Below are 13,896 nucleotides of genomic sequence, written 5' to 3'. Positions count from 1 at the left end.
ATGACGACCGGGACAGAGGGAATATAAATAACGACCGGGACACTCAAAGAGAAATTACAGACTGGGATACCGGGACACAAATGACGACCGGGACACAGGGAATATAAATGACGACCAGGACACAGGTATTTAAGAATATCGTTCAAAGACAAATTTTTAATTGTAAGAAGACCGTTGAAAGAGAAATTTCTAATTGTAAAATGACTGAAGAACCTACAATGGCAACGGTACCACCATCGAAGTATATAACCAGTGGGTTGTTCCATATTCCCCATTAGTGCGAAACGTCAACCCCAAGTCAAATTCGTGCATTGTTTGGCATCATTTTAACAACTTGCTCTCCATCAGCTCCTACAGAGTTATGGGAAAAATATAAGTCAAAAATGTCCGAAGATATACTCCATCGAAAACAGTTAGAGACGTCAGATATGACTTTTGATTTTACATCAGAAATTTATAACTACACTTTAGTTATTATAGAAGATTTGTGCGTACGTATGGCAAACAAATCTCTTCAGGATTTGGGAATGCCTTCACCTAACCGTATCGCTGCTGTTTCGACATGTGTAGAATTGGATTGTGAAAAAAGTTACAGTACGAGTGATCTATTGTCGTATGTACAAAATAACATTTCCAAGTTAACGTCGGAACAAAAAGACATTTATGATACGATAGACTCAATTTCAGGACGTATACAACTACCTGCTGATTTCTGTAATTTAGTGACGTCCAAAAATGAATTGATTGAAAAAGTATTTCCGAATATTCTAAAAAATTACAAAAATAATAAATGGCTAAGTGAAAGAGCGATTCTCGCACCCAAAAATATAGACGTCCACGAAATCAACAATATTGTTTTGACCAAGATTCGAGACCAGGCAGTCCTTTACAAGTCAGTCGACACAGTTTTGGAACCAAATGAAGCGGTTAATTATCCATCTGAATTTTTAAATTCCATAGATCTTTCAGGGTTTCCACCACACGTGCTACAACTAAAAATAGGCGTACCAATAATACTTTTAAGAAATATCAACCCACCAAAGCTTTGCAATGGCACGCGACTTGCCGTAAAAAAAACAATGGAAAACCTAATAGAGGCCACAATCTTGACAGGGCCTTTTGAGGGTGAGACTGTTCTTATTCCTCGCATTCCCATGATTCCAACGGATCTGCCTTTTCAATTTAAAAGATTGCAATTCCCAATTCGATTAGCATTTGCAATCACCATTAACAAAGCTCAAGGTCAATCATTAGAAAAATGTGGTATAGATCTTAATACTGATTGTTTTTCCCATGGACAATTGTGCGTTGCATGTTCGAGGGTCGGGAAACCTGACAATCTATTTATATGCAGCGACAATTGGACAGCGAAAAATGTTGTATATTCGCAAGTTTTACGCAGTTAATTTGTATTGTATCTATCTATCTATCTATCCATATAAAAACGAGTTGTGTGTATGCATGTTTGTTTGTAAAAAGAGCGTTTGCATATGACGTCATTATTAGTACATACGGCTTTGTATATGCACAGACAATGGAAAAGCCAAGAATGTTGTATATTCGCAATTTTTACGTAGTTTAACTCCTGCAGACGAAATGAATGCTTGCCTGAAAAATTCTAATTTATGGGCACACGTAAAAATGTTAAAATTAACTACAAATATGCGTGTCCGATTGCAAAACGATGACTCTGGTCAAACATTTTCAGATCAATTGCTGGCAATTGGAAACGGAAAGCTCCCAGTAGTGGGAAAGCCAAAAATGTTGTATATTCGCAATTTTTACGTAGTTTGAAACACATATATAACTCTATCTATATTCACAGGTGGGACACAGGGACACAACTACAATGGCGCGTAACTAATATGGCGCGTAACGACTTACGCGCGCGGGGGGGCTTGTGGGGGCGCGAAGCGCCCCACCAACTAGGTGTTGGGGTGGCGCGAAGCGCCACCCCAACAGCTAGTATATATATATATATATATATATATATATATATATATATATATATATTTATATATATATATATATATATTATATATATATATATATATATATATATTTGTTTGGTGTTGTGATGAAGACGGCCCTTGGATAGAGGGCCGAAATATCCACTGAATTGAATTTTACGGTCTTGAAAAAATTTCCCTGTTGTTTCTATTTGTGTTCGATTGATATGGAAAGGCAGTATGGTCTTCGTCGCTATTTAAGAAAATAACATCTAAGAAACATCTAAGAAGCAAAGACTAAGCTTCAATTTCCTTATTTATGAGAAAATTGTAAAATAACAGAAAATACAATTGATATCATAGCTCTCCTTAAATCTAAAACACAGAAAATGACATGATTAACTCAACCAAAATTGCAAACAGGAGTGGGTGGGTTGTAACAATAGATAGCAGCCCTCCTAGTCCCTTCCCGTATCTTTAGGTTTATCATTTATATTCTGTGAAGATATTTTAATGATGGGGCAAAAGACAATTGTATAAGTCATTTTAGAAGTTAGTCCCGCTTTAACTTGGAACTGCTTTTTTCTTGCTTTTCTGCTTGAACAAAGCTTTCGGCCCAAAAACGGGAACAGGACCTAACGAAATATACCATTCTCTGGAAGTTTTCAAAACAGTATATTTCATGAAAGATTTCCGGTTTCACCTTCCAACTCCCTCCAATGTCAACATATCTGGTCGGGATTTGAAATAAGATCTCTGAATACATGAGTTCCTTCTAAATATTAAATTTCACTAAGATCCGGTCACCCGTTCTTAAATTAAAATACCTAAATTTCCTAATTTTTCCAAATAAACAACCCCCAGCAGATCTAAAGAGAACGGATCCGTTCCAATTATGTCAATCACGTATCTACAGCTTGTGCTTATTTTTCCCATCAAGTTTAATCCCGATCTCTCCACTCTAAGCGTTTTCCAAGATTTCCGGTTTCCCCCTCCAGCTCCCCCCAATGCCAGCGGATTTGGTCGGGATTTAAAATAAGAGTTCTAAAACACAAGATCCTTCTAAAGATCAAATTTCATTAAGATCTGATCACCTGTTCGAAAGTTACAAATGCCTCATTTTTTCTAATTTTCCGAATTACTCCCCCCCCAACTCCACCAAAGAGAGCGGATCCGGTCAGGTTATTTCCGTCACATACCTTGGACTTGTGCCTATTCTTCCCACCATGTTTCATCCTGAGCTCTCCGCTTTGAGCGTTTTCCAAAATTTTTCAGAATTAAGCCACCACCACCCCCCCCGCCCAACTCCCCCAAAGAGAGCGGATCCGTTACGGTTATATCAATCACGTATCTAAGACTTGTGATTATTTTTTCCACCAAGTTTTATCCCAATCCCTCCACTCTATACGTTCTCCACCGTTTCTCAGCCTTTCGTAAGTTAAAAATACCTTATTTTGTCTAATTTTTCCGATTTAACCGTCTCCCCACTCTTCCCCCAGATGGTCGAATCGGGGAAACGACCATTTCTAATTTAATCTGGTCTGGTTCCTGATACGCCTGCCAAATTTCATCGTCCTAGCTTACCTGGAAGTGCCTAAAGTAGCAAAATCGGGACAGACAGACGGACCGACAGAATTTGCGATCGCTATATGTTACTTGGTAGATACCAAGTGCCATAAAAGTGATAAGCCGCTAAGGGTGGCAACCCTGATAGAAACACTTGAGAGACTGGAAGTATTGAGGAGCTTTTTGATGTTATATCTTGCTTCTGTGAATAACGATGAGCTGTTTTCTCGATAAACCACCGTGTTCCAGATGTCCTAGGTCACTGGCTTTCAAGAATGAATCCAGGGGCAAATTCCATACTAGGACGAACTTTTATGTATTAAACTCCGCCACTTCCCTTTTTACGAGGCTTGGAAGATCCTGTGAAAACACGTGCTAACTAGCAAGAAATGCAAAGCAAAGACAAAATCAAGTTCGTTCTGTATAGTAGACTCACAGACTATCTCCTTTATATAGTAGGACTCTCCTAAACAGAAACACACTAAATAGATATTTTCTAATTAGCATTTTATTTTTGACAAATTAATTGGAAAGGATTTCTTAGCTTTATGTTATAGATCTGAATGCTAATATGAAAATTAAGACGTCCAAATCAAAATATAAGTCATTGGTAAAACTTTTGGGCTAAAATATACCCGAACATTTTTCTTCAGGTCCAAAAACTTCTACCGGCAGAGAAAAAAAAGTAAAACTAGAATAAAAGCTAAAACATACAAAAAAATCGCACAAAACGATGAAAAATACTACAGGCTCACTCAAAAAAAGGAAAAACGAACATTAATAATTTAAATTAATTAAAAATCTCTTCCCTATCAATTTAAATAATAACAATTCTCTATCCCTCTTACTGCTACAGAGCTAAAATAAAAGCTCGCCAATCTTTCCATAATAAACTCTATGGAAAACTTGTATTCATTTTTTTATTCTTCCATAAAATTATAAACAGCACAAATCTCCTATTTTACTAAGACAGCCAATAGAATCATTTTGAAAGATTTTTAGCCGTTACTAATCCAAAAATGATGATTGCCAAGTGAAGTAGTACATGAACTGTCCAGATGTCACGCCAATTATGGCCACTTGCCCACTCTTTACACCCGTTACGATTTTAGCGTAAAAACAATTTATTGACTCTTAAACCAGCAAATAACGGCATTATCTAAAAACAAGAATTAATATAAACAAATGTAAATCACTCGTTTGAGTACTTGGCGACTATTTTTTTTTAAAGAAGCTAATTCGACCACGTCTATAATAAAATCTATTTTAGAAGAGTGCTAATAGGCGAACACAACATAAATACCAAAATCCTTGAAGATTTTTATGTCAGGCGGATCTTTTCCATTATACCTATACCACTACATCTGGAGTTTACACAGGGTGACCGCTTTTATAACGATTCAAACAATGGAAAGAACAACACGAAAATATACTGTTAGGGCTATGCATGTACCCATCAAGGTATGAGGGGGGATCGTCAGGATAATAGTAATTATGTAATAGTATATATAATAGTAATACATATATACTATATATATATATATATATATATATATATATATATATATATATATATATATATATATATATATATATATATATATATATATATATAATATATATAATAGTAATAGTAAGTGTTAATAGCAATTATCTTGAAAAGGAGCATAAAATAAGGAACCTAATAATACCATCTTTATTTTATGTTAGTTTTGTATCAGCCCAAGACTAGGTATATGGGACAATCAGGGGGGTGGGAGTGAACTGACAAAAACGTGACTTAAATCATAAAATTGCCAATCTGTAAATGCCTCCCTTTTTGTTCAAGCGACGAGTAAACGACTAAAAAACATATTTTAAATAGTGGTATAGGTATAACGGAAAAGATCCCGCCAAGTGATGGGTTCGTTAAAACAAAAACAGCAAGCTCTTTTTTTCAAATTTTCACTGTTGTTTGTCCCGAGGACTTGATGGATTCTACTTCTGAACGACTTGTGTGACAAAGTAGGCGATGCAGTTTTAAACAGAAAAACAAGCAGTAAGATTAAATAAAATAAGAAAACAAACCTGTTCCGCGTGACAAGTGGAGACGGTCTTGTTTCTGTAAAACCTTTATGGTCATCTACAGCATTGCTAACCAGTGTCTGATCACTTTCATTAGATTCAAAACTAGTAAAACCACCAAAATTGACATTTCTCAGAACATTTTCTTTTCCACTTTTGTTCTCAGTTTTAAGAATCGACTGAATTCCTTCACTTCCATCAACTGCGTCTGTTGTACCGAAAAATGATATCCCAGAAAGAAAATTTTTGGTAGCCTTACGTCTATTAAATTGCGTCACTTCGCCCATTTTTACGTAGTTCTAAATTGTTTTGATTTAAATTTGATCACAGTAAATTCTTGTCTTAAACATTTGCGGGGCACCATTTTACAACATTAGCATTCTCTGCATATCTGGGTTGACTTGTAATCTGAAAATAAAGATAGTTAAATATGTAACAATGGAATCATCTCCTGAAAACATCTTAGATCAGTAAGTCACCTAAAAAGTTAAAAGTGAAAAGGAGGGAATGTCAGAAGAGCCACAAGCCCAATTTATGTCTTCAGTGATAATATATACATATATTCAGTAATATATATACATATACATATACATATATATATACATATATATATATATATATATATATATATATATATATATATATATATATATATATATATATATATATATATATATATATATATATATATATATATATATATATATATATATATATATATATATATATATTCACATATATTTATATATAAACTTGCATTACATATATATTGCATATATATATATATATATATATATATATATATATATATATATATATATATATATATATATATATATATATATACTAGCTGTTGGGGTGGCGCTTCGCGCCACCCCAACACCTAGTTGGTGGGGGCGCTTCGCGCCCCCCCCAAGCCCCCCCGCGCGCGTAAGTCGTTACACGCCATAATAGTTACGCGCCATTGTAGTTGTGTCCCTATGTCCCACCTGTGAATATAGATAGATAGATATATATATATATATATATATATATATATATATATATATATATATATATATATATATATATATATATATATATATATATATATATATATATATATATATGGTTTTAACTACGTAAAACTTGCGAATATACAACATTCTTTGCTGTCCCATTGTCTTTGCATATAAATAGATTGTCAGGTTTACCGACTCTTGAACATGCAACATATAATGGTCCATGGGAAAACAATCTGTATTCAGATCTATACCTCATGATTCTAATGATTGCCCTTGAGCTTTGTTGATGGTGATTGCTAATCGACCATTCCCTGTCCCGGTGTCCCGGTCGTCATTTACATCCCCCTGTTTCCCCCGGTGTCCCCGTTGTAGTTGTGTCCCTGTGTCCCGGTCGTCATTTATATTCCCTGTGTCCCGGTCGTCATTTGTATCCCGGTGTACCGGTCTGTATATACATTCGTTTTTTAGTTTTGTTTTTCTCCTTTATTTTTTTCCTTTTTTTTTCTTTTTTAGTTTATTTAGATTTTTAGATTTTTTAGTTTTTTTATTAGTTTTTAGTTTTTTTTTCTTTTTAGTTTTTTTGTAGTTTTTACCTTCTTTTTAGTTTTGTTAATTTTTTTTTTTACTTATGTCCTGGTCGTCATTTATACTCCCTGTGTCCCGGTGCTTTGTTGATTGCTAATCGAACATTCCTTTTGTCCTGGTCGCTTTCTCTTTGAGTGTCGTCATTTATTTTTTTCTTTTTTAGTTCTTTTAGTTTTTACCTTTTTTAGTTTTTTTTAGTTTTTTAGATGAAAATTTTTTTTAGTTTTTTCCTTTTTTTCTTTTTAGTTTTTTATTGGTTTGTACCTTTATGTTAGCTTATTTTTCAGTTTTTTCCTTTTTTTTTAGTTTTTTTATTTTTATTTTTTTTAGTTTTTTACCTTTTTTTAGTTTTTTTAGTTTTTTTAGTTTTTTAGCTTTTTTACTTTTTTTATTAGTTTTTAGTTTTTTTGTAGTTTTTGCCTTTTTTTAGTTTTGTTAATTTTTTTTTTTACTTATGTCCTGGTCGTCATTTATACTCCCTGTGTCCCGGTGCTTTGTTGATTGCTAATCGAACATTCCTTTTGTCCTGGTCGCTTTCTCTTTGAGTGTCGTCATTTATTTTTTTCTTTTTTAGTTCTTTTAGTTTTTACCTTTTTTAGTTTTTTTTAGTTTTTTAGATGAAAATTTTTTTTAGTTTTTTCCTTTTTTTCTTTTTAATTTTTTATTGGTTTTTACCTTTATTTTAGCTTATTTTTCAGTTTTTTCCTTTTTTTTAGTTTTTTTTTATTTTTTAGTTTTTTTAGTTTTTTACCTTTTTTAGTTTTTTTAGTTTTTTTAGTTTTTTAGCTTTTTTACTTTTTTTATTAGTTTTTAGTTTTTTTTTGTAGTTTTTGCCTTCTTTTAGTTTTTTCAGTTTTTTTTTTTTAGTTTTTTATTGGTTTTTACCTTTATTTTAGCTTATTTTTCAGTTTTTTCCTTTTTTTAGCGCGTAACTATTATGGCGCGTAACGACTTACGCGCGCGGGGGGGCTTGGGGGGGGCGCGAAGCGCCCCCACCAACTAGGTGTTGGGGTGGCGCGAAGCGCCACCCCAACAGCTAGTATATATATATATATATATATATATATATATATATATATATATATATATATATATATATATATATATATATATATATATATATATATATATATATATATATATATATATATATATATTTGTTTGGTGTTGTGATGAAGACGGCCCTTGGATAGAGGGCCGAAATATCCACTGAATTGAATTTCACGGTCTTGGAAAAATTTCCCTGTTGTTTCTATTTGTGTTCGATTGATATGGAAAGGCAGTATGGTCTTCGTCGCTATTTAAGAAAATAACATCTAAGAAACATCTAAGAAGCAAAGACTAAGCTTCAATTTCCTTATTAATGAGAAAATTGTAAAATAACAGAAAATACAATTGATATCATAGCTCTCCTTAAATCTAAAACACAGAAAATGACATGATTAACTCAACCAAAATTGCAAACAGGAGTGGGTGGGTTGTAACAATAGATAGCAGCCCTCCTAGTACCTTCCCGTATCTTTAGGTTTATCATTTATATTCTGTGAAGATATTTTAATGATGGGGCAAAAGACAATTGTATAAGTCATTTTAGATGTTAGTCCCGCTTTAATTTGGAACTGCTTTTTTCTTGCTTTTCTGCTTGAACAAAGCTTTCGGCCCAAAAACGGGAACAGGACCTAACGAAATATACCATTCTCTGGAAGTTTTCAAAACAGTATATTTCATGAAAAACAGATTATTTTTTTTTCTTTTTACAATAAAAATCCTGTCATAAACTTTGACCCATTCACCAAGGGTTATTCATCCGCTTTAAATATAAAGTGGAAAATTGTACCTGTAGATTGTATTGCACTAAGAAAGGAGCAAAGGCTAAGCTCTAATTTTTTAGAATTGAGAGGACTAGGGTTTGGAAGGGATATCTGATACCATTCCTATGCTTCAGTCAAGAACATGGAAACTTAAACGAGAAACTCAACCAATATTTCAAACAGAAGTGGGTTGTAACAATAAATGGCAGTACTTTTGCATCCTTGGCAAAATGTTTTTTTTTAGATTTCCACATTTAGTCTAGTATTTACATTCTATGAAGATATTTAGGCGAAGGGGCAAAGTAATCGTCGTATGTCTTAAGCAGTTTCAGATTTTAGTTTAACTTCAATTTGTTACTGATGTCTGCTTGCTTGTCTGCTTGAGCAGGAATTGCCACACAAGAGAGGGGACACGGCTCAAAGAAAAAAATATTGGAGGAACAGGTAGAGATGGTCCTCCCGGACAAAATTTTTAGAAATCGACTTCAGCTCACACACTGAACACTTTGGCACATACAAAACTATTTTGCTCCATGCAAGAATTAAACGCAGGTTTTCAAAATTTAATGTCGCATTCATCAGTTTGGTCTAAGGTGCACACTTTTCATTTAAACTGCAGACGTTATAAAAAAAGGACAAAATCGAATTGTTACTTCAGTACCGTCAAGGCCTCATTTGGTTCAGTCTACATGCCTTGTAAGTTTCAGCCGATCGGGAAAAAAAAAAGTCGGCCCAGTTTCATGTGGCAAATATCGATTGAAGCAAACTTCAAAACCTTCGTCTTCATCGAGATATACCTGGCCTTGTCTACATGCCGGATAAATATTTAAGTCAAACAGAGACGAAATACATTTTGGGCCCATTTCTGGAAGTCACAAATTGACACAGCCAAGGTTTTTCAATATTTTTTTTTCTGCGTACTATTCCACTGACCCGAGAACTTACGAATATAATTGTCAACCTGATTGCAGATAAAAAATTTATGGCCGTGTTTTAGAGTGTTAAAAATCCTCTAGTCTTTTGGTCCGGGCTGAGCAAAAACAGCATGGATCCTGACTGATAGGGGGAAAATGCTTATGTTTTATCAAAACAAATCATTTTTCAAGCTTCTTCTGTGCATAAGGATCCCCTTAACCCAAGGAATTAACCCGGGCTTTTCAAAAACAATAACTATTTTTTTCTAAGCCCCATTTTTGGGTGAAAGATATATATTAAATAAAATATTTTGGCCAACCAAAGTTTCAACTGTATCGATTTACGCCGACTAAATGTTGCATAAATATGATCTGCTCGTATTAGTACTTAATGTTGCTCTTTACTTTCATGTGACAATACTTGTTACAGTTTGTTTATTAGCAAAAAAAATCGGCCCTGTTTGATCTAGGTTGTCTTATCAACTAGGAACATTTAGAGACCGTTCACCAGGCAAAGATGTAAAAATTTTGCAGACGGTATTCTCTGGAAACGACACGCGTAGATGAGCAAATCAAAAGACACTATGTATGTCCACCATTTCCCAAGAAGTGTTTGGGAGATCATCTAAATAAGGGCCGAATCAATTTTATTTGTAAAACTTAACTAGCCTGGCGATATTATTATATTTTAAATTAATCTAATTAATCAGGAGCCTAAGTCAACAATCTAAGTCAACAATACAAGCTTTGCATAACTTACAGCCTATCTCGAAATTTTGATTTGCTCGAATGTTTCATTTGCATATTCAATTTAACTTCTACTCGTTTTAAGATTTACTTATTTATTTATATTAGTATCTGTTGTATGTTTGTTTGCCACGATTGTTTATTTAATTTCTGTTCATTTTAGGTTTCGTTTATTCTTGAATAGGAATTCATGGTCGTTTCGAGTTTGAATTATTATGGGTTTGTATCAAAGCAACAATATCAAAGTATTAAAGTAAAGAAAGTATCAAAGCAACCGAAAAAAAGTATCAAAGAAACAATAAGCAACTTGCATAACTCACAGCCCTTGCCCAGGGGACTGGAGGGAGGTTTCAACCCAGGAAGCATAGTTATTTGGTCTTTGGACTATGTCGAAGAGATGGCTATCTTAAAATTTTGACCGGGTGTCTTGGGAGGAAGAAGCACGAGGGAGAGAGGGGGCTGGTTACCCTCCGGTCACTTCCGACTCTTTTAAAAAGCACAAAAAAATATTTATTTCCAAGCACATGAGCCTCTTTTATTCGACAACCCTTTCCATAATAACTTTATATGTTACCGATGGGCAACTAGTATAACTTACAGCCCTTGCCCTAAGAGAGGGGGGGTATCAAAACCGGAGCTATAACTGTTTGAAATTTGGACTGTTTTGAACAAAATGGTTATCTAAAAATTTTGATCGGAATCATTTGGTGAAAAAAGAGGCGTGGGTGTGAGGGGAATGGTGAACATCCGATCACTTTTGACTTTCAGAACAGGAGCTAAAACTTTCAATTTCATATTGAATTACCCTTCTCCGAAGTCTATACGACCACCTTTTCCATAAGACCTATTATGCTAAGAATGGCCAGCTTACATAACTTAAAGTCCTTGCCCAGGGGGCTGGGGGCAGGGTTCTGTCAACCCCAGAGGCATATTTATTTGGCCTTCGGACTATTTTGAACATAATAGCTATCTCAAAATTTCGATTGGATGCATTTGGGAAAAAATACATTTGAGCCGTCCTGATCGAGTGGGTTGGTGCGCTGGATTCGGGATCCCTTGTCTGAGAGGACGCGGGTTCGAATCCCGGTGTACCCAATTCTTCAGTTTGGGACGGGGGTCAGTGGCGTGACTCTGTAAGCTTAGCCAGAGTCGACCCAGCTCTAAATGGGTATCTGGAGAAATCTGGGGAAGGTAAACAGGAAGGGTGTGTGAAAGCACAGGATGGCTGGCCCCCAACCCCCCATTACACTTCCTGGCTGAAGGGCCAAGAAACGGAGATCAGCACCGCCGGTACGGACGGTAAAGTCTAATGCCGTATCCTTTACCTTTTTTTTATTTGGGGAAAAAAGACCATAAGGGTTAGTTGCCCTCCATTCACTTTTGACTCTAAAAAACAGCACTAGAACTTCCAATTTCCAATTGAATGAACCCCTCCAAAGTTTATACGACCGCCCCTTCCATATTAAGTCCCTCTGAAGGAAAAAAATAAATGAATAACAAAATGTTGAAGCTATTTAATATTTATTTATTCATTTATATTTGCACCTGTTATGTTTATGTTAGCTAAGATCTTTAATTTTAATGTTTAATATTAATTAAAATTTAATTTAATGTTTAATAATCAATGACAGCTTATATAACGTATAATTTTGTAGAATAAATGAATAATTTATAGTAAAGATACTTTCTTCTATCTCCTCCCACTGAACCCTTAGCTCTGACCAATTCGATTACACGCTTACCAGTAAAAGCATACCAATATTAGACGTTTATCAATGTAAACCCAGACATCACCAGAAAGTTTTCGTACACGGTTTCACCCTCCAATTTCTTATAGAATATATTTGTTGTTGATAGTTACTTTATATTTTTAAAAGTACTAAAAGACTATAGCATAAAGAGCGAGGTGTTGAGAAGGAGCAACTTCCCCTGTATACGTAATAATATCTGTCCGTTTTAAGTTGTAATATTGCTGCTTATTTTCAGTTGAAAAAAGACATTTTTCAAAGACAATACAGATTCCATGCAAATATACGCACTTGCTCCCTGATTTTTTTTTTTTTTTTTTTTTTCACACCACAGTATAATTAACAATCAGTCGCAGCTCTGTTTCTGTTTTTACTCTGTCTGTGGAAAAAGAAAGTTCCATCGTCCAAAACTGATTTTTCTAAGAAAAATACTTTTTATGTAAATTTTCGTGAAACAGTTGCACTCTCATTCGATTTCATTTCTATTAGAATTATCACAACTACATGGAAGGAATAAGGAAAATTTCAAGAGAGGGGAGGCATAATGGAGGGCTTATTTGTTGTGATGATCCTTGACACAGAGAATGAAGCTTTTCAGCCCCTCTATACTCATGTCCCTCATATTCTTTGACTATTATCATTTCTAGTATTCTTTAACTATTATCATATTCTAGTATCAATCTTGTTTTTACTAATAAATATTTCTAAAATTTTAGAATGTACAAACACATAACTCATACTGAAGGATATGAGACAAGCAGGTGATTGATATCTTTAAAAAGAAAAGAAAAATCGTACAAAAACGCTAAAGCTTTCAGATATATTACATTAAAAAAGCCTCTTGAGAAAAAAAGACAAATTTCAAATATAAAAATATAAATTACATTAATAAAAATACAAATGTCTTTTGGAGAAAATATTTTTCGTGCAAGGGTTTAGTACTGATTTTTTCTTTTCTTTTTTTAACGGAAGTATTGAAAAAAATAATGTAACTTAAAACAGTAGCATAGCATAGAGAGCTCTTTCAAAAAGCTAAATCCTGAGGATGTTTTTCGAACAGGGGCATTAGTGAAATTGATCTTAAAGTATAAAGAATGGCAAAATTAAATCTAATAGCTATGCCTGATTTTTATATTAATTAAACGGTATACGAATTCGTAATGTTTTCTTTTTTTCCATATGACTATTGTACACAAGATGACTATTCCAAAATTTTGGTATATGAATAAATGATCATCTGATAAACAATGGTTTAAAATCAATGAATCAACAGAGGATGAAGAACATTGACCAATATCATTAGTTTCAGTAAGCATCGAAAGAATAACCAATGAATAGGATCAACATCAGATTAGAGAACAAATATAGTAATTGAAAACTTATTTCATTTTGGACTTTCAAAGCTATCACTTTATTATAGTTTAAGTCAATGGAATTCGGAAAAAAAAACATAAGTAGTTTTTCTATTATATCCTAAGCTTCCAGTTTTATTTCTGAAAGATTAGGCC

The 13,896-nt window shown here is 33.9% G+C and overlaps 1 protein-coding gene across 2 annotated transcripts in view; it reads right to left on the bottom strand.

Moving 5' to 3' along the window:
• Positions 1–13,896, bottom strand: part of LOC136033766 (uncharacterized) — a 41,717-nt gene that overhangs the window by 6,764 nt on the left and 21,057 nt on the right. For both annotated transcript variants that reach the window (XM_065714662.1, XM_065714663.1), the window contains exon 2: positions 5,583–5,987. In XM_065714662.1, the coding sequence (XP_065570734.1) occupies positions 5,583–5,866 (284 nt within the window). In that variant the 5' untranslated portion in view covers positions 5,867–5,987. The remainder of the gene's footprint in view (positions 1–5,582; positions 5,988–13,896) is intronic.

This window comes from Artemia franciscana, chromosome 12 (assembly GCF_032884065.1).
Source record: "Artemia franciscana chromosome 12, ASM3288406v1, whole genome shotgun sequence".
Classification (NCBI taxonomy): domain Eukaryota; kingdom Metazoa; phylum Arthropoda; class Branchiopoda; order Anostraca; family Artemiidae; genus Artemia; species Artemia franciscana.
Note: the sequence above shows the minus strand (reverse complement) of the source record. Positions and strands in the feature narration are given on the sequence as shown.